The sequence below is a fragment of the Blastomyces dermatitidis genome (assembly GCF_000003525.1).
Source record: "Blastomyces dermatitidis ER-3 genomic scaffold supercont1.7, whole genome shotgun sequence".
Classification (NCBI taxonomy): Eukaryota; Fungi; Ascomycota; class Eurotiomycetes; order Onygenales; family Ajellomycetaceae; genus Blastomyces; species Blastomyces dermatitidis.
The window spans coordinates 904,052-930,223 of NW_025544780.1; the positions used below are offsets into that span (position 1 = coordinate 904,052).

Here is a 26,172-nt window from a genome sequence, read left to right on the forward strand (position 1 = left end):
CACTCCTGTTCACTCCCGTTCCTCCTACACCGGTCTAGCTCAGAAATTTGTTGAATCCGGTTTGCTGCACTATCCATGTATCCACACTGACGATTCGCTCGATGCACCCACCACCGTATATCGATATCAAAAGTTTTTCTTAGCTTCCCCCTCTCCCGCCCATTATACACTTTCCGGGGAGCAACTTATGGCAGAATGACTTATGGCAGAATGACCAAATTGAGAAAGAGATGACAATAGCCGATGCCCTTTTTCCCGCGCTGGTGATTTTGTAACTATCCAGTGGCGCAAGTTGGGGAAATGATGGGCAGGAATCGTGGCTCGTTTAGGAAGCAAGACAAGACTAAGGAGATCGGAAACGAAGAAAATCGACGATAGTGCGGTTTGAGAAGCGTAGGAGATGCAGCTCGAGCTGTCGCAGGATAGAAATTTGTGATTTATGCCTTGTCTATATAGGATGGTGGATCGTGGGCCCGGTTTCTGAAGCACTGATGAGACGACCACAAGCGCGCCTGAGAACCGGGAGTGAAGTCGACCCAACTTCCTCGCTCGCTTATTCCGACTGGGCAAACGGGACCTTGCACCAACTCTTTCCAGCTATAATGCGCTATTGTTATTAAAACTGCTGTTGTTCGTGTTGGTTGTGTGCTGAGATTGTTGCCGTTGAGGTTGGCCGTGGTTGTATTTGTCTGGGTGTGGTTGCAATGCGGCTCTTTTGTTTCCCGAATCAGCCAACGGTAGTGCCAAATAACTATCCAAACGCGAGGATTCCACGAGATCCTGCAGTTGTATCCTGGTGCAACGATTGGATATGGCAGCAAGGAATTTTCTGTGCAGATAATTACCGCCCGTCAAGAGCTGCTGGGAATCTGTAAGACTGCTAGGGCTCAAGATTGTAGGTCTGGCGGTATATGGAAGAAAGCTCAGTGTATCAGCAGAGGAGACGATGGGAGAGTAATCAAGTGACAAAATTGATACAATTCAGTATGTGCATTTGATGGCCTTAGCTGGTGGATTTAATATGATGGTATCCTTATATCTACGAATGAATATTAACTACTGCCCTAGGTCTCTCTCTCATCGTCCCCCCCAATTCAACGCTGTATGGGTCGTTGCCCAGCAATCAGATTGCTACCTCACTATCACATCTTGTTGGAGATGCGCTATTCTTTAATTTAACATCAAGGCTTGAAATCTCGCTCGTCCCCGCCAATGGTCCGGATGTAAACTGCTCGGAGTACTCCGTCAAGCCTGCCATTGCTTTCGCCCTGACCCCCTCGCTATTATTAGCTTAAAAGTGTAAGTGAAGCTGCCCTCATATCTAATCTAAACTCCGAGAGAAAGCCGGGCTTGGGCGCTAACTCTATATATCCACACCCAGGGACTGGTCCCTCGTGGCCTGGTAGGGACTTATGGCGGTAATGTGGAAGGGTCTATCCGTTCCATCGGCACACATTTCTTTCCTTTGAGGCTATTGGTAAGTTAAATAAAAGAAATGTGCACCATGCTTTAACTTGTGGTGTGTGCGAGAACTTCCTGTTGGAGTTCCATCTTGGAAGTATTTAATCAGGGACAGTCGTCGTCCAGTGCGCGCCCTTGGCCAAAAGCGCGGGGATTCCACTGCAAAAGAGTCCCACCACATTGCCAAGGCGCTTACTTGAGTTGCTTTCGGGTTCAGCCTATCATATGCATTCTGCAAGCGCTCAATGACATTCGGCTCACTTGGCATTTTTTCTTCTTTTTATTGAACCGACGGAGACCAGGCCAATAATTGCTTCTCCAACTTCAAGGGGTGGGGCCGGAGAGCCCATCCTGGACAGTCCAACCACCACCGAAAGGCTCATTGGGAAAAAAGAACTACCCGTAAGGGTTGTGTTGCTTGGGCTATTTTTAGGCTTTTTTCTGAGAGTTGAAACCACAGCATCATTAATCCAAGCCACCCCCGAGGTTGCGTGGTTCTGGAAATCTCAAAAGGGAGTTGAATGGACCCTTGAGATCTTGCGAACTGTGGCACAGCCAAGCGATTCGATGTCGCCGACTTTAAAGGGGAAGAAGATAGAATCCGAAATAAATCTCGCTGCGCGCCAATTGTCCTCGCACGGAAGGCCCATATCGAGTCTAGCTAACATATGGAGCACAAGTGATCATGCAGGACTGTGAGTAGAACTCTCGATTATTAGTAGGTTCCGCTCTGTTGTGCGGGGTGGTCTCTTGCGGTCAGTTGTACTCCGTAGACACTTACTATTAGTTACCATCGATTGCTAGTATGTTAAATTTAAGTTTAGGTTGGCGGGATGGAACCCGTCGAGGTCAACGGGCAATACGATGTAGAATCTCGGAGCTACGAGCAAACAGGGTAATTTGCAAGTACGTCCGATGCTGTGCTTGGAGTGAGATTAGGACCTGTTTTCTGGAGTAGTTAGCTGACTTCTGAATGGCGATAGAAATAACGGACTGCCGTTGTAATGCACCTGCAAATATACAAGATGTTGGGAGTGATTTTCCGCCGTTGACTGTCGCAGCGAGGATTTGGTTACTAAACTTTTCCTAATCATTTGACCTCATCACAACTACTCCGCGCGTGTCTCTCCGTATTCAAGACACTTTCGCTCTTTTATCTCATATCTGCTCATTAATAAACATTTTAACAACTCAACTGATCGACATCTCCTCACTCATCTCTAATGGCGGTACGGAGTAGAGTCGCTCAGTGATAACAATAATTAGCCCCAATGATCGTGGGATTTATCACGAGAAAGTAGCAAACTTTCAAATCAAGGTCCCATACTTTGGCCCTTGGATTAACTAACTCCACACTGATTGGATCCATAACAGTCCGTTAGCCAGAAAGCGGAGAGAAGTGCGAGGAGCCTTATGCAGCATGATGCACAAATTCCACCGTTCTCTCTACTGCGTCGGTTTCTGGCCTGCTAGGCAGTGCTAGCCAGCGACATTAGCCTGGGGCTAAGTGGGTCCGTCAGGCAAGGCGGGAGCTCCAGTTTCCCCATTGGCCATCGCCAGTTGGTGTCGTCTCGTCAGGATCACACCAACTTCAAGTATCACAAACCCCCCGCTCTTGCTTCATCATTGTGCGTTCCACCATAACCATCCCAGAAGGACTCCAAGAGCTTTGGCCCTTGGCACTGCCAATGAAGCCTGACCTGTCAGGTTCCTTGTTCGCAGCTAGCCCCTTTGTGAAGCCGAATTACCTGGCGTCGTGAGCGGAAGCACAAAACGATGATCATATTGGGCGGGAGTTGAGTCAAAGATGAAATCATTTCAAATAAACTAATGGTGCGGGTTGGTGGGTGTGGGAGTCATTCTAAGGGCAATTATTTTCTCCCATTTTCATTAATAATGCTCTAATTTCTGGACTCGCCACGGGACTCTCTCACCAAGCAACCGGAATTCAACCAGCTTCACAATCCATGCGCCACGGGAAGCCAGCGGCAGCGAATCGCATCGTTGGAGGCTTTTGAGAGGGGTGTCTGCTCACCCAGCGCCTCCAAACCCGGCGCATATTCACCTTCATATTCACCAACTATTCCCGCCTTTTGAGGTAACAGATCCTCCACACCCACCCAGCCATCATACCCATGCAGATAAACGTTGACGTTGACCGCTCTACATAATAATCATAATTCAAACAACCCATTCGCTTTCTATCCTCAGATAATAGAAAATATTTATTGTATGTATCCTGTGTTGCCCTTCGGCCTTCCTCTGTCCTCTAAACCACAAAAGTTACTAATTTGCGCTCCCAGAATCTGTAACAATTCCCAAACAACCTCTCCTGGAGACGCTTCTACGATTAGTTTATGCGCATTCGACACTGTACAAGTATCGCATAGCTATAAGCTTCCCGCATCCATTGTCACAGGCCAAAACAAGCCGATCACTGAAGCCAAAAAAGACTCATTTCCCGTCTGAAAATTGCTCCAACTTATCCAAAAACCCCCCTTTGCCGTCTCTACCGCCAAAGCGCAGTACTTAAGCTTTTTTTTTTTTTTTTTTTTTTTTTTTTTTTTTTTTTTTTGGGTTATTATCCATCCTACATTATCCGCCGAAGCGCCCTCTTCCCCTCCCCTCATGTCTTGTCGATAGCCGTGAGGGAAACAGCATCGCTTCGCGAACGCTATTTTACCTCGACCGATACTCGTTAGGAAGACCTGAGCCTAAAAGTTTTATATATATCCTCCTGTCTTTCGCTGGTCGAAAGGGCTTTTTTTTTTTTTTTTTTCCCGCAGATTGTGCGGTCCTATTTGTATGAACTTCGAACCGTTCAAGCTGAGGGAAGCCAGTTCTTCTTCCACCATATAGTTCAAGAGAAAGACAGGACGCAATAGGATATATTAACGATGGGAAAGCTGATCAAGAATCATTGGGCTCGCCTGATCATTCTGACGGCAGCGGCACGTATGTGTTAGACTCTCCCCTGGCACCCTTGAAAATGTCATTTACGACCCTATATTCCTGTCACTGATAATGTTATTTCTTATTTTCCAGACCAATGCGCCGCCGGAGTGCACGGCTTCTTCTGGCCCAAGGTCTTTTGGGACTTCCTAACAAAGAATCTCGACGGCGCCGTAAAACCCGTTCCTGTCCTGCAAATTCTCAACTTGTTGTTCGGACTCTTATGCCTAGCCTGGGAATGGCCGCTGAAACCCCTCGCCGGAACTGCGATGCACCGTAGCATTGAGATACGATTGCTGGTATTTCCCATCAGTACGCTATGTGCGATATTGCTATATCAGGGGACCAATTCTGCACTTTATTACCTGATCGGAATGGTTGTGTATTTCTGGGCGTATAGTGAGGGAGAGGTGAGTGATTTTATTTCCACAATATTTCCTACCAGCTTGCTGGTATACGTGCATTTACTAACTTTATTATCATTTTAGGTTGTCTGCGCTGAGCCATGGACACTGCCCAGGAGAATAAGACCCGGCCAGCCGAAAGTGTAAGACAAAGGCAAAGCCCATAAGGCACATCAGCGCTTTGATTCCCGTCCATTTATGGACTTGTCGACTTGGCTCCTCTTATCCAGCGAGCCAGCGAGGATGATAAAGAGCTGTGTTTCAACAGAAAACTTCACTTCCATCCGATTTTAGATATATACCCGATTTTAGATCTATACCCGTTTGTCATACATACTCTGTATATAGATCCCTTTCCAACCTGTCTCCCACAGGTCGTATATATGTATTTATCATATTTTTCATGTGTTATATGTTATTGTTCAAGCATTTACAGCGTTGCTTTCTGGTCTTTTTTGTTTACCCACTGCCTATTCTCTCGAACCTGCCTTGGCAAAGTTGCTCGTATAAAAATGCGTCAGTAAGACATAAAAAAGATATTTTAATTGCTTTTCGCATTGTTGCCTAGAGGCAAGTCGTCAACGACTGAAATATTGGTCTTCGTTCCCCTTTATCGACCTTCACCTTTTGCCGATGCTTCAGTCAACTAAATAATCGATTCATCACGTAATTAAACAAACTTAAAAGCAAAGTTTGAACTGAACCGACTCCTTGTTCATTATTCATCAGACGAGAGGACTGATAGGCAGTACAGATAGATATCACAGATGGACAGCACAATGCCGTCCATTAACGACGACAACAGGCCCGATGGCGACAGCATACCCCCTTCGCCTTCATTTAAGGGGAACCTGGATCGCTTCATCTATGACTCTCCGCCCAAGAAAGCCCTCTTCGTGCAGCAGACACAGAGCTTAGGGGCAGGGCGCACGTTGAAGCGAACGTTCTCCAACGACGATGAGGTGGAGGTGGATGCCCGCGCTTCCGCAGGCCTGCTCTCGCCGTCGCCGCAAAAGAAAAGTCGATCTGAACCCTCCTCACCATCCCGTAGAACCTCCGGCCGCCAAACACCCAATACCAGCACCACCACAATCGCTGCTAGCAGAGCTCCCTTCGTATCAACTCCTAACCTCAGGTCCCCCGTATCTCCAGTATGCAACCTCCGCGACACCATTCCACACAACCTCGTCCTCCTCTTCATAGGCGTTAACCCAGGCATCATGACCGGGCAAACAGGCCATGTCTACGCCCACCCTTCCAACCTCTACTGGAAACTCCTCTATTCCTCTGGCATAACCGATTACCGCCACCCTCCCTCCGATACCTACCGGCTACCGGAGCTGTATAGCGTCGGCAACACGAACATCGTTGCCAGACCCACGAAGGATGCTAGCCAACTATCGAGGAAAGAGATGGATGACGGAGTACCGGTGCTGGAGAGGAAAGTGAGAGAGAAGAGGCCAGAGGCTGTTTGTCTTGTTGGCAAGGGCATTTGGGAGGCGGTGTGGAGGGTTCGGAGGGGGAGGGCGATTAAGAAGGAGGAGTTTAGGTACGGATGGCAGGATGAGGGGGAGAGGATGGGGAAGACGAAGGGGTGGAAGGGAGCTAGGGTGTTTGTAGCTACGACCACGAGTGGGTTGGCGGCTGGGATGACCATGGCGGAGAAGCAGGCCGTGTGGGATGAGCTGGGTGAGTGGGTGAAGAGGAGGAGGGGTGAGAGGGAGAAAGAAGGGATTCCGAAGGTGACGGCTGTAGATGAAGGTGATGAGGGGGATTGATGATTGCGGGTGTGATTCTGTGCTCATTCATTTGGAAATAGGGGTTCTTGGTGTTTTGGCTCTATTTTTATTTTTATTTTTCATATATGTTGTGCAGTCCGCTTGGTGACCTTGCTTCTTGATGGCGTCGTGAATGTATGGAGGACAATTCTCAGTAGGGTGTTTACAAAATAACATACAAGGCCTTGTTTTGCTATAAAGTTATATACACATTCTCAGAAGGAGTATCAGTCCAGACATATGCAAAGCGGATGCCCCTCAAAAGTAGAATACCGTTTATGTCACCCTCCACCTACCGCAATGCCTTCTCCATATCATGCTAGTTCATCATCACCACTACTCGCATCTTCAGGCATATGAAGAGGGAGACCCCTAGTGTCAGTAGTTCCGGCCCCCCCTTGGCCCCTGTCTTCAAACCAACCTTCCAAATCTACATGAATCCTCAACTCCTTCTCAACAAGCACATTCCACACTTTCCTCAGCTCGTCCGGTCCCATTACCTCTCGTAGTCCCCGCTCCCGGAACGCAAGCATCACCAACTCCTTCGCCCACGGACAAGAACGTATCCCACGGTATAGGACCGCTCGTGCACGACCCCACTCTGACAGCGCAAGTTCGAAAAGTAGGTAGAGTTTCCAGGTGGATGCGCTGAATTGTCCGGAAGGAGTGGTGACGGCTGATTCAAAAGCAGCACGGGCGGAATGGACAGTCGACCCCGCTGAGACACCTCGATGGAGTTCGGTGTATATAGAAAAGAGATGAGAGATTAGTGTCGATTTTGTCGAAAATCTCGTTGTTGAATTCTTGTCGTCGTCGTCACCAATCCATGTTGTTGGGTGGGTATGTTGGCGCAGCAGGGAGCGGACGCGGTCTTCGATCCGGAAGCGAGATTCGTTCCAAGTAAAGAGGCTGAGGAATAAGGTGTTTTGCGGAAAGCGGGAAATACTATCTGTTAGCTCCGAGCGAAGGAGAGCGGGCTTGTATATCTTGGTTGAAGTTGCATGGTGATACAAAAGCTTCGCTTTCGCCTGGAGGAGCAGTTCTCCGAATTCCGTGTTTTCTAGCCGATGTTCAACGAGCCGGGAATGACTGGTGCCGTAAACGTTCATAGCAGCGTCAATGTCGAGTCTCGTAGCCAAATAGAGCAACAATGCGAGGCACTCTACGGCACTGACAAACACGTTAGGTTTGCGAGAGGTGAGACCATGCTCCCGAATTTCAGTGAGGATCTGGGTAGAATGTCAGCAATTTTCAGAAAATACTGTTAGGCATGCTTACCCTTTGAGTCTTGAGTAATCCACCAGGCTTAATATCTGTGGTGGATTTCACGTCATCGGCAAAGGCGCGTGGATCTATAGTGCCGCTAAAAACTGCAAGTAACAATCGAAGCGCTTTGTCGTTGTTATGGTCGGCGAGAATCTCCCACAGCCAAGTTCGCCATAAGAGTATGCTGCCTACTTTATCCTCTTCCTTGAAACTGTCGCTCATCGATAAGGCTGTGGTCCAAACATGCTCCGCTGCCGTTATCTGACCACCGCGACATTCAATCAGAGCGTAGGCATTATATAGCCGCAGGTTCGCGGAACGTTTCTTCAGAAGATTCTTCGCATATTTTTTTGCCTCCTCAGCACTGGAAAGGAATTCAAGGGCAACAGTAAACTCTGCAAGATCATCTTGCTCAGGCAAACGATTCACCAAGTGTCGCAGTGTTCTCTTAACCCATTCCCCGTCAAGAGGGCTGTGATCATTCAAATACGTGCTCTGCCAGGTTCGAAGTTCTGAAAACCAGGCTTCATTGCCAAACAATGTGTCCGAATTGTTTAAAAAGGTGGGGAGGGGAAATGCGTTTAGTTGGTCTTGCACAGTATCTTGTCCGCCATGGACCATATCCGAGAACCACCTCGACGATTGATCATCGAAATCATCTAGCAAATTGTTACGAATAAATGGATCTCTGCGCCATTCGGTGAGAATGCCTGATTTCCTAGATGTTGCTAGAGGAGGGAGTCCACAGAACATCATGAAAGCACCGATCAGTAAATCGGGTGTATGGGAGAATGGAATAAGAAAATCACTGATATCCGAGGACAATATCACTCGGTATGGGTCGTCTTCTTGAACATCGTCCAAGGAGCGAGCCGGCAGGCGCGAATGGCGAATTTTCCATCGTTCAGATTGCTCCCAGGATTCAAATATCGACCTTTGATCTATTTCCCGGCTAGTAGGGTCTGACTTGGGATCAGGAGCTGCACTGGCCCCACTGTCCCAGCCTTTTGCCCCAATTTCACCTATTCTCGGTATCTCACTGTCCCAAAATTCACAAAAGGCAGGTATCGCAGTCGCGGGGTCTTTTGATATATCAAATGATGTGGGATGGAAGAAATTAAATTCCAAAACTGCTTGCCATAGACCGACAGCATGCTCCACATATCCCGCCTCTCGCATAAAGCGACTTAGTCGCAGGATAAGATAAACGTTGATGATGTTGAGCTCTGTGCCGCCTTTGCGCAATCCATTGATCTTCAAACAGTCGATGAAAATCGACCGGCATTGCTCGTAGGTAAAATTAACAAAACGGGTTTGCTGAAAGTCCAAATATTTAATCCAAAGGTTCATGTAATCCGGGTTCGCTTGTAGAATGGTCTTCCACTTGTTCGAGAGCGTTTTGGTGTCATATAACGTTGCCGCTTCCTCCATCATACCAAGAAGGAGACGATCTCGACGAGCTTCCCGTGGCAATTTATTCAATGCTTTCTCGTATATTGATATTTTAATATCAGCAACGCTCCTTTTCTCTGCCGTAGTAAGTCTGCGCAGCCCGTCACTAGTAGCAACTCCAACCAACGAGTTCTGGTGTTCAATGAGCTGCAGCCAGCCTTCAACGTCATCCGGGTGTTCTGTGACTCTTCTGGATAAATCGGCATTGCGACGGCGGGCATTTTCATCATCAGAAACTAAATCTGAGTCTGAAACAGCTTCCAAGCCCTCGGGAGGTTCCTTGGATGGTTTAACTTTGCCTTCGATTGATCTGTAGTCAGTACCATTGTCCTCGGGTGATGATCCCCTGGGGTGCATATCCCCGCGAAGTCTCCTCCTACGTTTGCTAGACACATCGGAAGTTAATGGCAAGAAATCTCTCTGAGCGTCAATAGACGAGGTATGCTCCGAGTCTGGCCTGACTCGAAATTTCGCCTCTCGTTTTGGCTTCTTTCGAAGGAATTCTCTATATTGTTGCTTTGGACTATCATAAACAGCCGTACTGTGTCTGATTATCACGGTATTTCCATCCTCATTGTCGCGATCAATCCTGTAACCTGGTGGCAATCCAATAACACTCCCTGACCCCGAGCGGAAATATTGTGGAACACTGTAACGATTTATACTGCCGTATTCCACATTGTATTTATCACCCTGTCTATCTATTATGAATAATTCCTGCTCGTCGCGTTTATTTGGCCATTGCTGGGTGCGTTCACGCCGCTCTATTTTGGAGGAGTAAACCGTGTTGCTATCCCTAGGATGCTGCCCACGACAGTGATCTGGTACATCCTTCCGCGAACGAGAATGATCTCTACGTCGTGAATGTCTAGACTCATGTCTAGACCGTTCATGTCTGCTGGAAACTGTTCCCCTTCCATGTTCAGAGCTGACATCTGCGGTCGCCGCAGTTGGTCGGAAGCTCGCGAACTTCGGGACTGGCTTCTTTTCCTGAAACAGTATAAATTAACCTGCATTCTGGTGTAAATATAAATCCTATTTGCGAAATACGCACCTTTGAGTTCCCTGAATCCATATCCAAGAAGCGCCCATAGCTGTCTGTGTCTTTGCCCCGAAGGCCGAGCCGAGTTGTATATCACGGTCGGATGCACTTGCTGTTTAGGGAAATAAAGCCTCGGGAAAAACTTCCGTTTTGGTCACAGAATTTTTGCGGCAACTCCAAATATTATATTTAATTTTGCACCAGATAGGTTTTGATTCCACCATCACAACCGCCCCGGAGGAATTTCCACGACAGCTAGCAGACGGCCTTCGGAGTTATTATATGACATTTAGTATGTTACTGGACATGGCCTTTTCCCCCTAAAACTTCAAAATCTCCCTGAACGGTTAATCACAATGGCGTCCTCGCTCGCCGCGCAGCTATCGCAAATAGCTGCAACCTCGACGCACCAGCTTGATTTGAAAGCCCAACGGGTTGCGCACTCGAAATCTTTGCTGTTCGAACAGAGGGATGCGGTATCTCAGAGCTTTGATACTATTTACCAAATATGTCATGAAGGATTCCAGGAATTATGTGCGCTTGATTCAAGATTTGTGAGATTCCGGCGTACGATATTCAGCGAACAGAGCAAGTCAGAGGATAGGCTTGAAATGAATGCAGAACAAAATCAAGAGCTGGATACTGTGTTGGAGGAATTTCTGGCACTTGTCGGTAGCCGTCTTCTACTTCAACCAGCCATCAAGGCGGTGGAGTGGCTGGTTCGTCGATTCGGGTATGTTTGCAATCCCTATGCCTCACTCACTCTGCTGGAGCGAGTCTTAACTAACATGAATCATTCAGAGTTCACGAGCACAATACCGCCTTCGTCTTACTCACATTTCTTCCGTACCATACAACTGATTTGTTCAAAGTACTTCTTTCGATTTTACCCGAAAACCTCCCCCCGGCTTTCAAAGTTTTAAACCCTTATAGACGGAGTTTGACCCTCCCACCTCGGCATCCGATTGTCCATAGCGCCTCAACGAATAAACTTTTTTTCTCTTCCCTAAATAATTATGTTTTGCAGGTCAGCAAGGCTCAGGCACATTATCAAGGGCTTCTATCATTTTGGGCTGGCGTTGTAACGGAAGCTCTGGCCAACATGCTGGACTCCGCGAGCTCTGGAAGACGAGAGGTGGAAAGAAGGAATAAGGAGGATGTTTTGCTTCAGATCCTTCCGGTATTGCATAGCGGATTTGGACTCACAAAAGCCCCCGAAATTATCATCGGTTGTTACATGCTCTGTGTTGTTATCGCAAAGAAGACCTCGCTGGAGGATACCGTGTTGGACGGACTCTTGGAGGCTGTCGCTGGAACCTGGACCCAGGAGACTCGATTGGCAGCAATGACATGTTTATCCGTCCTAGCGCAACACAAAAGTTCCCAGGAACTTCCCCGGAATGTTGTCAAGTCTATCATTTGTTTCGAAAACTCCCTCGATTTGATTTCTGAACTCTGCGCACGATCCTCGGTGACTGGATTACTTCTTGGTTTGATACATGGATGCACCAAGGATATTAGTGAGCAGAAAGATCTGGCTCCGTTGAAATTCGTGAACAACATTATACAGCGTGACATTTTAGAGCCAGAAGCTCTAATTCAGGCAATGGTTATTGTTCTTCGAGCAGCCAACGATGTACAAAAATCCGGCCGTATGGTCGAAGAAAGCCGGACAATTCTCTCGGAAATTATCCAGCACTTTACTGAGTCCGAGTCTTTGGCCCCTTTACTCCAAAATGCTATTCAGGAATCGAGCATTGATATTAACGCATTAGAGATGGGTCTTGAGACGGTTATTGAAAGTAATCAAATTCTAATGACCATCGAAGATGTCGAAATGGAAGACGTTGCGGACACCGGTGAAAAGGAAGATATGTTTGCTAGGTCCCTGGAGGGAATCCCCAAATCTACCAAACAGGCTTCCTTTCTTGAAGGACCACATTCGGCGATTTATGGTCAACTGGCGCACACATTTGTACTTGCGATTGGGAACAAGGAAAAGCTATTGCAATTTATTGATTTGCCCATTTTAAACCGGGGTTCAGCTCTTCAGGATACTCTGTATCTCTCTTTCCTCATGCGCTTTTGCTCTGGGCCATACTCGCCGGCAAGCAGAGCAGCAGCTGTCCAACTTATGGCAGACTGCCTCACTGAGAATGCCTCTAGCTGCATTGACATGCAAGCAACTCTACCATATATAATCTCAGCGCTCTGTGATCCGTCCGAGAGGGTTCGAAGAGAAGCAGCCAGCCTGCTTGCCGCTTTTGGACGCAGTTGCGCAAAAATCAAGAAGGAGGACGAGCACAAGCCCCAGCGCTGCTGGGGCTACAATACTCTCTACGGGAAGACCGAGCGATCTAAATCTCTTCGGTGGTTATCTCCACGAGACGTATATAGAGTTGCCCATCGTGCCTTATTGCCTGCATTAGAGGAATACGTACTGGAGCCGGCCCAGATAAGAAACGTGTTGGAGAGCGCAATTCGTGGGACATCTGCTTCTGGCGCCGACAATACTAAGACTCTGGATTCTGAACTAAAAAAGACAGTTCGACTAGACTTATTTATTTTCTTGTGTTCCCATACGATTATCACCCCCCTTTATGCAGTAAAACTTCGTTTGCTCAAAATTCTCAACCGTCTTGGGAAAGTTGGTTCTACTTCTCGTACAGAGGAACTTTCTCCTCTTCTTGACCAATGGAAGCTCTTAACCGATGACGACATAGTGAAAATCGCCAATACAGAACAAGTGGATGTCCATGAGTTGGAAGAGCAGGTCCTTGACACTGTTTCTGGAAAGCGCAAGAACGCAGTTGATATTCTCCTCTCATCCGTTACGTCTCAATCTAACACTTTAAGGCCGGCCTTTGCACACGCTGTTTTCAAGCGCCTCAACGAGATCTGGCCATCACTTACAGAGGACAGTGAGGTCAGTGCTGCCGATACTTTCCTCCAAATGGCTCTAGGGCTCTCTGCTGGAAATGAAGGACTATCGAATCTGTGCAGAGACCTCCTTCGGACAGTCGATCTCTCTGGCCCTATCCTTAATCACTTCCTTTACAAGATCTCTACCGCCGTAATTGACACGGAGCCGCAAGCACCTGCGGCGAAGCGACGGCGGACTAGTCAGAATAATATGGTTGCAATGACCACGAGAGATCCGAAGGAGTTAAGTCAGATTATCGGAAAGGTCACATTTATCCTGGAACTTATTGATGGGTCAAATCCGGAAAATTATCCTCAGCTCTTAGGGGGACTTTTCCAAACTCTTGCTGCCGTGCACCACTTGAAACTACAGCTTCAGGCAGAAATGAGCTACCTACTCAGTCTTGTTCTAGGTATCATGCTTGCTATTATTAACAAAGCGAAATTGTTGCCCAAACATAACCTGGATACCTCAGTCATTCGTGCGGACATGATCATCGATTGCATTCGCACATCCCAGAGCCCGCAAGTTCAAAACACGGCTTTATTGTTAGTAGCAGGGTTGGCTACAATATCCCCAGAAATTATCCTCCATAGCGTAATGCCAATATTTACGTTCATGGGTTCCAACGTTCTGAAAAAGGATGATGAATACTCAGCTCTTGTCATCGACCAGGTATGTTGTGACCTTCGTACTTAATTTCTTATTAGAAGCATCTAACAAACTACGGTTAGACAATCGATCAAGTGGTTCCTCCACTTATACAATCATTGCGTAATCAAAAGAGGGACGTAGTGTCCGGTACCTCAGAACTTCTTCTCAGCTTTACTGCTGCATTTGAGCATATTCCATCACATCGCAGGTTGAGACTTTTTGAAGCATTGATTACGAAACTGGGTGCCGGGGATTTCCTTTTCGCCGTGTTCGCAATGCTTGCAAATCGATACGGAACGGATCGGGATGTAGTAGGGTTGATGACTTCCCTTGCAGCTAACACTGGTGTAGAACTACAGCTTAACGTGAGTTACACGGCATGTTTGGCTCGTGTTGTATTATTCTTCTGCTAACTTTCGCATTGCAGTCATATACTAAGTACCTGGACCTTGTTGCGGACGCGTTACTTCCTAAGCCGAATTTGTCCCGCACGCTTCTTGGGGTTGGTGGCGAGGATGGCCGAGATCCGCCCAGAATAGCGGCTGATCTGCTGCAAGCGTTATCCCACCTTCTGCAAAGCACATCACTGAAAACTCAAATGACGAAGATTTTCACTTCTGATGATGCCGATGTGGCCCCTATCCACAACCTTTTCTCTCGCATCTTGGAGCAATTGCTCGCTCTGTCTGACACCGTTCGAGCCAATAAACCAGTTAGCAAAGCCTGCGGTGATGCCTTGGGATCCCTCCTAGGGACTTTGTCATTGATTGACTTCCTCGATACCATCGAAGTTCTACTTCGACGGCCCGATGATGACCTGCGCAGAAGAGTATTGAGACTACTAGAGAGCAGATTAAACCAGAGCCACGAGAGAGATTCCGCCTCTCAATCCAGGGTTTTGGCGTTTCTACCTACCCTTGTCGGTATACTTGAGAGCTCTCATGATGTTCTCTTGAAACATGCCTCCGTTGCTTGTATTGATAAGATAGCGGAGAAATACGGAAAGAAAGATCCAACATCCGTAGTAGAAGCAGCTAAAGTGGTTGCTGGCGAGAATTGTATTGGCCAACCCGATGACCGCATCCGTGTGATTGGAATCTTATATCTTGCTTCTGTGACGGAAGTTGTTGGCGAAGCGATTATTCCAGTCCTCCCTGCGGTCTTTTCACGAGCCTTTGGGCTCCTAAAGGGTTGCCTGGAGTCCAACAAGAAAAATGCAGAATTGCATGACGCAATTTACTCCCTTATCAGTGCCCTTATTACGCATGTTCCGTGGATGATATCCGATGACCATCTCAACAATATCCTTTGCCTATCTTTCAAATCAGCAGCTGCAAATCTTCCCGAAGACTCCAACGAGAACCGCCACGAAGCATTGAACCTTCTTGCAAGGCGTCTTGATGTTAGCGAACTCTTTAAAGCCGTCGAATCCAATTGGTCGTTTGCTGTGTCCGAGGGACCTCAGGTAAGCTGATTTTTCCAATTCCTCCTACGTTTTTGGAATTAATTTACTCATCATGTTGCAGGCTATCGGTGAGGTACTGGAGGTTACAAGCCTCGCTATTGAAAAGAACCCAAAATCGTCAACCGTCAAAAATGTCCCCACTTTGACCAAACTATTGGAGAAAGCTCTCGATATTCGTCGTACACAGTTCTCTCAGCCAACAAAGAGCAGTTACGGAGAGGATGACGTTAATGACATCGAAAGCCAAGTGAACGATATGGGGATCAAAATGATTTACAAACTAAATGACACCGTCTTCCGCCCATTGTTTGTCCAGTTAACGGAGTGGGCAGCGGGCGGGCTTCCTAAATCGGATGGCTCAGGAAGGCTCCTGAGACTTACCACTTTCTACAAGTTCCTCGGGGCTTTTTTTGGCACTCTCCAGGTAACGTACACTCAATCCTTGCAATTTGCATGATCTGTATGGAACTAATGTTCAACCCCCCATTCTAGTCTATTGTTACTAGCTATTCCAGCTACATTATTGAGAGTACAGTTGAAATCCTAAAGACCGCACGATGCAACGACAAGGACTCTAGAGGGCTATGGCTAGCCACTATGCGTATGCTTCGCAGCTCTTTTGAGCACGATCAAGATGGTAAGCAAGATGCCCCCCCACAAAAAAAAATTCCTTGTTTCCACAGCTGATAAATTTTAATATGACAACCTCACTAACAACCGCGAGCAGAATTCTGGCAATCCCCCACCCATCTAGCAGCCATATCCGGCCCTCTGGTCACGCAACTCTCCCACTCTACCAACCAATCAAGCCTCAAACTCATCACCGCCGAAGCCATCCCCACCATCGTCGAACTCGCCGCCGCGGCGGATTCACCGGACAACCACAAGGAACTCAACTCTGCAATCATGAAACTCATGCGTCCCGGTGTTAGTAGCACGGGTAGAAACGGTGGCGACAATCCGTACACTCGCCTTGCTGCTGTAAAGTGCGAGTTCAGCCTGACAGAGCGCCTGGGTGAAGAGTGGCTAGCATTACTACCTGAGATGCTGCCGTACATCAGTGAGCTGATGGAAGATGATGACGAGAACGTTGAGAAGGAGGTGAGGAGGTGGGTTTTGGCTATTGAGGAGGTGTTGGGCGAGAAATTGGATGATATGTTGGTATAAAAAAAAAGGGAAGGAAAAATGAAATTTCGTTGTTACGGCTTTTTTTTTCTTGGTGCATCTCTGCGCTTTAGTTTGGTTCAATTGCATTTGTTGGTCATTCTATAATTGCAGAACGCAGTTTCATGTTGTATATACGCATGATATAAATATTAGACATAGATTCAAATATCCTACTCTGCTTGCCTAGTTGCTGCAAATTGCCTATTGCTATCTTCATCAGGGAATTCTTCGCATGATTTTCAAAGAGAACATCATCGTTCACAGGGGTATAATGTAGGAAATCAGCAGTTTATCCTCTCAACTGTGGCGTCTTTACAAATTATCTGAGCCAAAAATGTGATAGGTAGGGCCTGTACCCGCCCAGCGATCATCCGTGTGAAAGTGTGAAAGAGAATGTCTTCCCAAAGTCGAATTATTCTTGCAGTCTCACCAGCCATGCCTCGACAAGTTAACAGGACAACCCAGAAAGCCTAGATAGGAGGTGGATTCAAATCGAGACCATCAACTGTCAACTTGAAAGCGTCGTTCCTCGAATAGCTCCCCGCAACATCCAAATCCAACCTGCCCCTTTCACAGTCCTCAAAATCGACTTCTGTAATTAGGATGTGGCTGCTGTCATCACCATCATCGCCATCAGACACATTCCAGATTGGGCCCGCTAGCACATTTCCCATAGGGCCAACTATGCAAGAGCCGCCGCCGGACAAGTAAGTGTCAGAGGACAGTGACGATGTGGAGGCTGCCCCCTTCTTGGTATCCGCTGTATGATCTGGCCATGTAATTTCGTGCTCGTCTTCCGTTATAATAGATTTTCTACGGCATTTTGTGGGGTCGGGGACCGACGGGGGATCCGGATGTGGTTCGGAAGGAGAGGTCATTATTGACTGCGTCGGTGATGAAAGAGTGGCGAATGGATCGGCATCTTGTTCCGTTACTCCCACTCCATCGACGGCTGTGCTATTGGTATGATACTCCGCTCCGGGGGATGGGTGGATCCCACCGCCCGTTTCAGGGAGGTTTTCCTGGGTAATCTTGGTAGTCTTGGGTGCGTTAGGATCATTGCATGGCCACACAATCTCATGTGATCCTTCTAGGGTAGTCATCGAAGGTTGTCGTCGCCGTCGTATTGATCGAAAACTGGTCGATGGCTTGGCTTCAATTGTGTGGTGGCTTGCGACATTAGTATGTCCCTGACCCGCTGTGATCCACGAAGGAAGCTGGCTTTTCCGAACACATTGGTTGGCGCTCAACACAACAGTTCTCCCTTCAAACGCCACTGTGCGCATCAATGGCAGCCAGGTATCACGCGCGTCTGCAGTTGGGGCGAGGTAGAGGTTCACATTCTGGGAATAGAGACTCTGTCGTAGCAGGGGCATGCAGTTCTCCCAGCATATGGCAGCTGCTAGCGTCAGTTTCACCCCGTTAATCTCGGTGGTAACGGCCTTCAGGGTTGACGGGGATCCTTGTGCCCATACCAGCCGCTCGCTACCAGTAGGCATCACCTTTCTTCGTTTCCCCAACGTCCCTCGCTTGGAATCCACGTAGACGACGGCACAGTACAAACTCCCACCGGCTCTCTCAATCAAGCCAACAATGAGCAGAACTCCCGTCTCCCGCGCGACCCGTTCTAGATACTCCCTCGTACCATCGCCCCGGTAATTCTTCCCCTTCGCAACTGGAAGAGTCCTTTCAATCCAGTCATCTCCAGCACCAACAGGGGTATCCCCAAGGTCAACTGCAGCGTGAAAGTAGTGTAGATACTGCTCGCGGCCAATAGGGTCTCGAGCCCCAACGGAGGCACCAAAGGTGCAAGTTCGCGGATAACCACCCAAATATGCTTCTGGGAAAAGCAGGACGTGGGCTCCACGGGACATAGCAAGGCGCGTAGTGCATTCTAAGGCTTGGAGGGTATCAGACAAGGTGTCCCGAGTGCGCGATTGCGCGACTGCGACGGTTAATTTCTGCGGCATGATTGCTCACTTAGGCGACTCAGTTCGGCTGAGTAGCGGGTGGGTGGCCCACGAGTAAACTGGGCGAGGAGATATATGGTATACTTAACCGGTAAGCAGAGGACGTTTTCACCCCAATCCCCGTCGATAAAAGAGCCAAAGCCCGAGCGGGGACAGTTGCGCCGTCGGGTGTATGTATGGATGCATGTATGTATGTATGTGCGTAGCGGCTGGGTTCGGCAATGTGATTCCCCGCTCTGCGGGATGATGTAATAGCCGGCCTCGGCGTACTTGGTTGTCAACTGCGAGGAATCAAATATTTGATTATAATTTCACCAATATCCCTCAATTTGTGCCCGAGCCCTTGGAACTAGAAGTTTACATGCTAAATAAGGCAATCCCCAAAGATTCTTGTGAGTCTGCCCTACTTTTTGGTTGGCATTCTGAAACTCATGTCAAGGGTGGAGTTTTCTGTTGAACAGTACTCTGTACCGTACCTTCATTTAGAAATCCCGCACACAAAGATGATGTAAGTGGATTTTTCAATGAACAATATTATCATGGGCTATCAAGGTTAGTCAGATTAAGAGCGTCCTGCTTTCGGAAGCCGCCTATTTAGGGATCCGCAAGCATAGCCCAGCAGGCCTGCATTATCCCCCCCGCGGAACCATTCATTCGCGCACATTAGATCGAGCTTTCTGAGGAGGCGGGCCGCACTTTGTGGCCGACGTTTGTCGCTTAGTGCAACAGCAAGCACCTGAATGACGAACATATCCCTTTCAAGAGCTTCGCGGCGGGTCTCTTCGTCGGGATCACCCTGTACAAATGCTTGGGAGTGGATGGCTTGTATATCATCCACGTAGCTGAGGCGACATCTGGCGTCGTTATATGCGCCCTGGTCAAGCGCGATCGCCGACTTGGATATAATTTCTTCTAGTTCGTCGTTGAACTGTTTTGGAGCAGGAGTATTCCGTGAGTATGACCTCCATCCGTCCTCCGCTATTTTAAATCTGTCCTGTAGCTCCTCTGCTCCCCGGACTGTGAAAGAAAGGGTGTTCTTGGTGGTAACCAATAACTGTGCGAGCCCCAGTCGCATGTCTGAGCTCAACTGCCACCGCCAGGACCTATGTTCTAGAAAACAGACAGAAATGTCAAGGCTCTTGATGGCAAGAGCTCCGAATCGGCGGATTAGATGACATAGATGATTGTAGCGGCCCGCATTGTATGCAAAGAGGATGTCCTTACGGACTTCAACTCCCTCCTCGGTTTGCCATCTCTGTTCATCCACGAATTCTGATCGCTGGGTAACTTTCACATCTGCCACGAGCCTTTGCCTCACTCTTTCGCCCAAGAACCCGCTGATAGGGATATTCGGCTGGGCATAGCGTCCGGCGTCCCCGAGCTGGTATATATGATAGCTGTCATGCTTCGGTACGGTGATGGGGCCTATTTGGAAGTGGATCCACACGTTCTTGTGTAACAAGATATGTAGCGCTTCCTCACGAATCTGTCTATTAAGGTGGAGAGTCTGAAGACACAACACCTTGTCCAGGGGCTTGTTTAGATCATCGGGGGCATTCATACTTGGGTCCACTACGAGTAGGTAGGAATAAATCTCGCATCGTAGTTCGATTGGTAATGATAGGAATCCTTTTCGGGGCCGGAGATATCTTTCGATAGATTGGGCGCGAGGAAGGCTGGTTTTTCTACTAGGCGAGTGATTTTCACTAGATGTCCTCATCCGCTTTCTAGCAGCGTTGATGGATGGACCTGGAACCCGCTGAAGTTCCATTCCGTATGTGCACCTGGGTTTTCCAATCGCGTTTCTGTAAAAGTCGTCATGGTACAATATGAAGTGCAAATATCCCAGGAAAGCGCGGAAGGGAATATCAATTTTATTTATACTCTGTTACTCCTGGCAGAAATAATAGTCAGCAGGCGAACAAAATAAACAACAATGCAAATAATGAATGAAATAAAGAAAGGCAATCCAGTTATACAAGACAATCACTTTGTCCCTCGACGGATGAAACAGTATCTTTCAAAGACTCGAACGGGTTTGACAGCCCTTGTGTGAAAGCGGACCTGCAGGTTATCTTCTTTGTCTGCCACTCAATCAGCATGAGTGAATTTCAGTATACTGCTGCATCAGTCCTAGGAGCAGTATACAGAAAGGAAGCAAGGAAGTGCTAACAAAAGCACACAAAGCTGGATAATATCTCAAACGCAGCAGCTCGTACTAAAGTATCAAACCTATTCACACCCCCAAGTCCTTTCATTTGGGAGTGCCTAGATCATCTAACCTGCCTTCGGGAGCTAGACGCAAAGGTGGGAGTCGAACTGCCGACTCTCCCAGTGGCCATGGAGAGTTTTGTCCAAGGTAAGACCCTCCGTTGCTACGGCTGGTAGTAAAGACATTTTAGTCCATCTTGGCTTCACATTCCATAATGAAAAGCTAGCTTTGTGGTCGTGAGGTGAAGTGACACCCAGCGACAGGCAGGATTAAGGGGTGGAGTGTTTGAGGTGGGTAAAGGCGAATTCATTTTTAGGCTTCACAGAGGGGCGATGCAGCCTGGTCAAATAAATATATTTACCTAGAAAGAATCGGGGTAAGAAAAACGAATTCTTTGTCCAAGAAGCTCCTCAAAGCGCAATAGTAAGAAAGAAGAAGAGGAAACAAATCAGAAATAGAAAAAACTAAAATTGTATTCTTTCCAGCAATTATTATAATCTTGTAGCAACTGATATATTACGATCCCAGAATCTTGGAGAAGAAATGGACGGGGTCGTACTCAAAGATCGTTGTCAGGAAGGGAAAAAGAATATTATTCTCTCTTCCCTTATTCTCGTCTCAAACACCCCATCGCTACCTAACCCTCCCAAAATCTCCACAGGGAGAGAGGGGAAAATGATGGAATGGGGTGCATCCAGCTCAAGATCTGACGATTGAAAACGTAAACAGATCGAGCGAGGAAGGAGACTACCTTCACTTTTTGTGTTTTCGAAATAATCCAAGCATTTGCTAAGAGGACAGGCAGTCACGGAATGCACGAAGCAGAAAATCATAATATGAGCACGGTACCATGCGGAACCATTATATTAATTTCGTTCGTTAATCTTCCGTTAAGTTTCAACTTGGTTGAAGCGTTAATAAACTTACTCAAGTTGTGCCGGCCAAGAAAATAAAACCCAGAGGAAATATACCAGGATATAAAGCAACCCAATCATTGAGGCTCCGAGGATAGAATTGCCGAGTAGTGTACATGGAGGCCAACGAAAGGAAAAACAAAAAGAAAAAAAAGAACACGAACTCCGATTTCCATGCTCAAACCTAGATCAGTAAGCTACCTTTGTCCTCATATCCTAGATACACAATGTTAGCAAGATTGACATTCCCGCAACATGCAGGGCCAAATGTAACAAGGAAGGCACTCACGGCAATCTTCCGTTCGATTTCCCGTACCGACCTATCCAACTCCCCGGCAATCTGTTGTTTCTTGTCATTTGGAAGCAAAAGATACGTTTCGCAAAGGTCGCCATCAATGGTTCCCTTCGCAGGGGCATAGTAACTCCTATAAATTAGATGATCTCGTCCAGCGAGCGGAGGGTTCTGCGACGAAAGTTGCATTTCCAGACTTTGGAAGAAATCCACTTCCTCACGACTGACAAATGGTATTAACATCGCCACAGTCCCCTGAAGGCCGGTCCATACGAGGACATCTCGGCCACCCGTTACTAGTTGCGCCTTTTGGATGCTGGTGGGTAAATCCTGAGGGTAGAAGTGGGCGACAAGGTTTAGCCTATTAGGGGCACCTTGTAGGTATTGTCGTTCATGAATCAGATGAGCTCCTGATCCGTCCTCGTCGGCTTCTTCTGACGCCTTTTCCGGACAGCGGAGAAGCCATAGGTTCCCAAACTTGTCGCCTCCAGCAACAGTTTCGTAATCCACCATTGTTGTGCAAGTGGTCCAGCGAGAAATAACATCGTCCACAAATGGGATGAGGCGGTTTTCCTGGTATTTATAGACAACGTAGGTCACGCTTTCCTGTACGTCGCTGACGATGATTCGACTACCCTGTGTTTGCAGACCCACTACAAGGTGCGGGACAACTGAGGCCTGGCATTTTCGAAGCATCTGCCTCATCCCCAGGTCGTATATTCTTACATCCGTACCAATACCAGCCAGAAGCCGCCCTTGGAAGCCAAGAAGGGCCATCGGAGGTTGCTCAACTTTGGTTTTGTGGATAAATTCTAGCTCCTTGCCCTCTTCCTGGAATCTATACACATAGATGAAGCCGGCCGAGGAAGACCTTGGGTTAACAACCATATCTTTTCCGGTTCCCACGACTAAGAAGGTTTCGTCATCTTGGCTCGAAAAGGTCACAGCTGCCACACTAACGGCAGCTTCATTTTCTTCCAGTTCGATTTGTGAAATAACGCTTTGCGAATTTACTGGATCAACAATTTGTATGCATGATGCCCAATGACCAGTCCCGCGTGGGTAACCGAACTCTTCCGGCGGTAAGACCATCGCATCACCATTGACAGCACCAGAGTCATTCAGAAGTTTGGTTCTTGTGCCTGGTGAAAGGATGTTGTTGTCTGCTTCGATTACATAAAATAGTGGGTGTTCAGGGTGTTTGATAAAATGTCGCGGCGTATATTGAAGTGGTATCGTTTCCTGCAGGAGGTTATTCTCCAGTTTCTCAAGAGAAAAGATCCTATTTGTAAAAACGTATCAGTAAATTTTACATCAGGATAAGAGGGGCAAAAGATACGCCAAGGTTAGGAGGTGTTTGAGTTTATTTCAGTAGGAACAATTGGATATTTAAATAATTTATTTATTCCGCATAGTCAACGTGTGACTCGGGATGTTGTTTCATCATGAAAACTTCGCAGACATTCAAAAGAGGGGGGAGAAATTTCAGTACGTACCTAAGATTCTGTCCTTGGATGCCAACCATTCCCTCGATGCATTGTTCACTACTAAAATTCCAACCCCATTCCAAACCGACATAATCCAGAGGGGTAAGCATGAATGCTTTGGTTTGCAAATCCGAATAACCGAGCCAAGGACGCGAGCTTAATGCCAGAATAGCCTTCTGTTCTTTCACAGAAACTTGGAAAAGCTTTACAGGCTTTAAGCCAAGAAATCTCGTACGAGTGTCTGATAGTTCTCCGGTCACTTCGTCAAGCACTGTGCGGAGGTAAATACCCGAATACAGGCCAATATGCAGATAAAGTGTGGATCCACCAGATGTGGAATCAGACATCGCCATAATTGATAGTGCTGATGGTGCCGACGTAAGAGCTTGGACAGACTTATTTTCCAGTGTTGAATCTGGATCCAGGCTCAAAATACGGACAGTAGAGTCGTCGCAACCCACAGCGAGGAATGAACTTCTCGCACGTCCTTTTGGGACCTCACCCAAGCTAAGACATGTGACTGTGCCAGACATTTCTCGTTTCTCATCGTATTCTGCAAGTGAACCATCCGTATCCATCTCGAAGTAAACGATCTCACCGGAGCTTAATGCGACGGCAACTTGGCGCTCGTTTGTTGTAGCTGCAACGATCGATCTATGTTGCGGTGCTGGCCATTCGTTAACTCTTCTGTCAGCGTGGATATGGCGTATACCCTTCGGATGAACTTGGATTAAAGAGTCTTCTCCTAGTTGCTGGACAGCAAGAGTTGGTGCAGAAGATAGGAATCCAGTATCTGTTACTTCTTCTACTGTTTCGCCAATGCTGAGAACGAGCGTTCCATTAGAAAAAGACAAGATGATGTAAGCATCAAATTCGTCTTCACGTGTGAGTTTAGTAGTCCAAACGGCTGATGGTACGCTTGGTAGTTCAGATTCGACGATTTCAGATACCTCCAAGCCGTGCTTAAGGGTACGGAAGCTGCTTCTCGCGCCGGTGCCGCATATGGTGTATATTTGAGGAGCGTCGTCGTCTGTCAAGTTCGCGACCTTGCAATCCATCAGTGGGTTCAATGAATTGATACTTTCGACGAGGTTGACATTTTCATAAGGCCGTGGGCGAAAGTATGCAGGAGCGAGAGGTTCTGAAGGGTCTGCAGAGTACGAGTCACTGGTAAACTCGATTTCATCATCGTCATCGCCAAGCTTTTCAAATTGGTAGAAGTGGTGATTCCCCGTTTCGCTTGCGACAAAGAGGAAGCCACTTTTCAAAATGCACAAGCTCGAAGCAATGGGCACAGTGTCAAAGTACTTTAGTTTCAATCTTCTAACCTCCCCGGTGATCTGGCCATTGTCATCCTCCACCATGTCAATGGTAACCTTGAAAAGATCTCCATCTTCGGTCTGTAGCAAGAAGAAAAATGCACCACGCATTTTATGCATAACGCCAGCTGTTATGTAACGTTTTCGTTCTGGATTTTCTGTGGGCCCACTGCGACGCGGAATAGGTACACGGAAGGCATCCTGATTTGAGTGACGGTAGGTGATGTTGTCCTCTGCACACACAAGACAGCCACTAGGGCCGTCTGCACCGCCAGGAACTTGAAAGAGCATCGTCGCGGAGCGATCGACTGGGTCAGACCATTTCCTGACCACATGATTCAAACCTAGGTCGAGTTCGTAGTAAACGAGATGTTTTTCCAATTCTTCATAGGCCTGGCCCGTGGGATCCTGGTCTGCCTCAGCGTACTCAACTTCCAGAGCTGCAAATATCGGGTTGTCATACCCAACGTCAAGCGCCGCCAAGGCAAAAACCAATGTCTGGGGTTTATGGGCCTCCAACGGCGATGATATCGTTAACTCCGCCTGGGTATTTCTATTCAGAACATATACTAGCTTATTTTTCTCCACCGAAGCGATTAAGCACGCTCTGCCCTTCGGGTCGACTGCTAAATATTGTCCAGGAATAACGCGTCGAATTCCCGATTTCCCAAAAGTTTCAAGATGGATTCTATTGAACCGGTTCTGCGACGGCACGTATTCGATGATGGTGATCCGTCCGGAATCAGACCCAATGATGATGTAATCTAATAAGACACACTCAGCATAGCTCAATCAAAGCTGCCAGGCGACAAGGGACAGAGTTCAGCGGTGCGGCGTGGAATTGTGCGCAACAACAGGAGCTTGCGCTGCCCCAAGAGCTTGACGAATCACTAAAGTGGTCTTGATAAAGGGGATGGGTAAATAACATACCTTTACTACTGCCAGCTAGCCTAAAAGCCGCCAATGTCCGAATGATACCAAAAACATCTTGGGAAAAAAGAGATCTGATTTTTCCCTGTGTCGGGTCAGGGCGATGTATTGTGAGCTTTGAACCAGACGCAGTGACAATCTGCTGCTCCTTAGTCCCTGCAAACTGGCCCAGAATTGCTTGAGTAATTGCTGTAGGCGGTTGGATTGTCAGCGAGTACATGAACAACGACGAAGTGGTCGCCATTTTGAGACAATATTGGGCGTTGAGGACGCCTATGCCAGACGAGAACAGGCAGAAGATCTGGCACAGGCTAGAGGGGAGTCAATTGCATTGTCATAAGTATAGAAGAGACCTGACACGCGGTCAAGGCAGTTCCTAGCCACTGGTATAGGTGCAACGAAGCAGTGTAGAAAACAGACGGGGTGGTAATCGCACAAGAAAATTAGCTCTCTTGTGTTGTGTGGAGGTTGGTTGAGGTTGAAT

At 47.6% G+C, this 26,172-nt stretch overlaps 8 protein-coding genes across 10 annotated transcripts; 4 read left to right on the top strand and 4 right to left on the bottom strand.

Moving 5' to 3' along the window:
* Positions 1-1,812: 1,812 nt before the first annotated feature.
* Positions 1,813-2,160, top strand: BDCG_06658 (uncharacterized protein; the record flags this gene model as incomplete). The annotated part of the gene is made up of 1 exon (XM_045422410.1): positions 1,813-2,160. One exon carries the CDS (start codon positions 1,813-1,815, stop codon positions 2,158-2,160), a length of 348 nt encoding a protein of 115 aa, XP_045278053.1.
* A 2,089-nt stretch (positions 2,161-4,249) lies between these two features.
* On the top strand, positions 4,250-5,411 carry BDCG_06659. Of its 2 annotated transcripts, none has more exons than XM_045422411.1 (3): positions 4,250-4,422; positions 4,507-4,823; positions 4,902-5,411. In XM_045422411.1, exons 1-3 carry the CDS (start codon positions 4,359-4,361, stop codon positions 4,962-4,964), a joined length of 444 nt encoding a protein of 147 aa, XP_045281791.1. In that variant the 5' UTR covers positions 4,250-4,358; the 3' UTR covers positions 4,965-5,411. The 2 variants fall into 2 exon arrangements, with proteins under 2 accessions (XP_045281791.1, XP_045278054.1); XM_045422412.1 differs by having other exon boundaries at positions 4,250-4,416.
* BDCG_06661 (uncharacterized protein) lies at positions 5,366-10,525 on the bottom strand. Its single transcript, XM_045422414.1, has 3 exons — positions 10,368-10,525; positions 7,874-10,303; positions 5,366-7,824 (listed from the first exon to the last, which is right to left on the bottom strand). Exons 1-3 carry the CDS (start codon positions 10,386-10,388, stop codon positions 6,910-6,912), a joined length of 3,366 nt encoding a protein of 1,121 aa, XP_045278056.1. The 5' UTR covers positions 10,389-10,525; the 3' UTR covers positions 5,366-6,909.
* Positions 5,443-7,034, top strand: BDCG_06660 (TDG/mug DNA glycosylase). The gene has a single exon (XM_045422413.1). The coding sequence runs from the start codon at positions 5,585-5,587 to the stop codon at positions 6,593-6,595; it is 1,011 nt and encodes a 336-aa protein (XP_045278055.1). The 5' UTR covers positions 5,443-5,584; the 3' UTR covers positions 6,596-7,034.
* Positions 10,526-10,565: 40 nt separating the features above from the next.
* Positions 10,566-16,971, top strand: BDCG_06662 (U3 small nucleolar RNA-associated protein 10). The gene is made up of 7 exons (XM_045422415.1): positions 10,566-11,088; positions 11,157-13,953; positions 14,013-14,297; positions 14,360-15,397; positions 15,459-15,821; positions 15,890-16,034; positions 16,125-16,971. The coding sequence occupies exons 1-7, from the start codon at positions 10,712-10,714 to the stop codon at positions 16,562-16,564; spliced, it is 5,445 nt and encodes a 1,814-aa protein (XP_045278057.1). The 5' UTR covers positions 10,566-10,711; the 3' UTR covers positions 16,565-16,971.
* A 63-nt stretch (positions 16,972-17,034) lies between these two features.
* On the bottom strand, positions 17,035-18,534 carry BDCG_06663 (nitrilase; the record flags this gene model as incomplete). Its single annotated transcript, XM_045422416.1, has 1 exon — positions 17,035-18,534. The coding sequence occupies one exon, from the start codon at positions 18,532-18,534 to the stop codon at positions 17,035-17,037; it is 1,500 nt and encodes a 499-aa protein (XP_045278058.1).
* A 562-nt stretch (positions 18,535-19,096) lies between these two features.
* Positions 19,097-20,305, bottom strand: BDCG_06664 (uncharacterized protein; the record flags this gene model as incomplete). The annotated part of the gene is made up of 1 exon (XM_045422417.1): positions 19,097-20,305. The coding sequence occupies one exon, from the start codon at positions 20,303-20,305 to the stop codon at positions 19,097-19,099; it is 1,209 nt and encodes a 402-aa protein (XP_045278059.1).
* A 276-nt stretch (positions 20,306-20,581) lies between these two features.
* Positions 20,582-26,156, bottom strand: BDCG_06665. Of its 2 annotated transcripts, none has more exons than XM_045422418.1 (4): positions 25,689-26,156; positions 23,449-25,522; positions 21,950-23,234; positions 20,582-21,876 (listed from the first exon to the last, which is right to left on the bottom strand). In XM_045422418.1, the coding sequence occupies exons 1-4, from the start codon at positions 25,930-25,932 to the stop codon at positions 21,850-21,852; spliced, it is 3,630 nt and encodes a 1,209-aa protein (XP_045278060.1). In that variant the 5' UTR covers positions 25,933-26,156; the 3' UTR covers positions 20,582-21,849. The 2 variants fall into 2 exon arrangements, with proteins under 2 accessions (XP_045278060.1, XP_045281792.1); XM_045422419.1 differs by having other exon boundaries at positions 23,449-25,636.
* Positions 26,157-26,172: the final 16 nt, after the last annotated feature.

Excerpts from the sequence above, each read along its gene's own strand:
- BDCG_06659 (XM_045422411.1), top strand. The coding sequence starts at position 4,359 with ATGGGAAAGCTGATCAAGAATCATTGGGCTCGCCTGATCATTCTGACG. Across the intron at positions 4,423-4,506 it reads GACGGCAGCGGCACGTATGT|ACCAATGCGCCGCCGGAGTG; the intron begins GTTAGACTCTCC and ends CTTATTTTCCAG. Across the intron at positions 4,824-4,901 it reads GGGCGTATAGTGAGGGAGAG|GTTGTCTGCGCTGAGCCATG; the intron begins GTGAGTGATTTT and ends TTATCATTTTAG.
- BDCG_06660 (XM_045422413.1), top strand. The coding sequence starts at position 5,585 with ATGGACAGCACAATGCCGTCCATTAACGACGACAACAGGCCCGATGGC.
- BDCG_06661 (XM_045422414.1), bottom strand. The coding sequence starts at position 10,388 with ATGGATTCAGGGAACTCAAAG. Across the intron at positions 10,304-10,367 it reads TGGATTCAGGGAACTCAAAG|GAAAAGAAGCCAGTCCCGAA; the intron begins GTGCGTATTTCG and ends ATACTGTTTCAG. Across the intron at positions 7,825-7,873 it reads GATTACTCAAGACTCAAAGG|ATCCTCACTGAAATTCGGGA; the intron begins GTAAGCATGCCT and ends CATTCTACCCAG.
- BDCG_06662 (XM_045422415.1), top strand. The coding sequence starts at position 10,712 with ATGGCGTCCTCGCTCGCCGCGCAGCTATCGCAAATAGCTGCAACCTCG. Across the intron at positions 15,822-15,889 it reads CTTTTTTTGGCACTCTCCAG|TCTATTGTTACTAGCTATTC; the intron begins GTAACGTACACT and ends CCCCCATTCTAG. Across the intron at positions 16,035-16,124 it reads TTTTGAGCACGATCAAGATG|AATTCTGGCAATCCCCCACC; the intron begins GTAAGCAAGATG and ends AACCGCGAGCAG.
- BDCG_06665 (XM_045422418.1), bottom strand. The coding sequence starts at position 25,932 with ATGGCGACCACTTCGTCGTTGTTCATGTACTCGCTGACAATCCAACCG. Across the intron at positions 25,523-25,688 it reads GCTAGCTGGCAGTAGTAAAG|ATTACATCATCATTGGGTCT; the intron begins GTATGTTATTTA and ends GTGTCTTATTAG. Across the intron at positions 23,235-23,448 it reads ATCCAAGGACAGAATCTTAG|GATCTTTTCTCTTGAGAAAC; the intron begins GTACGTACTGAA and ends TTTTACAAATAG.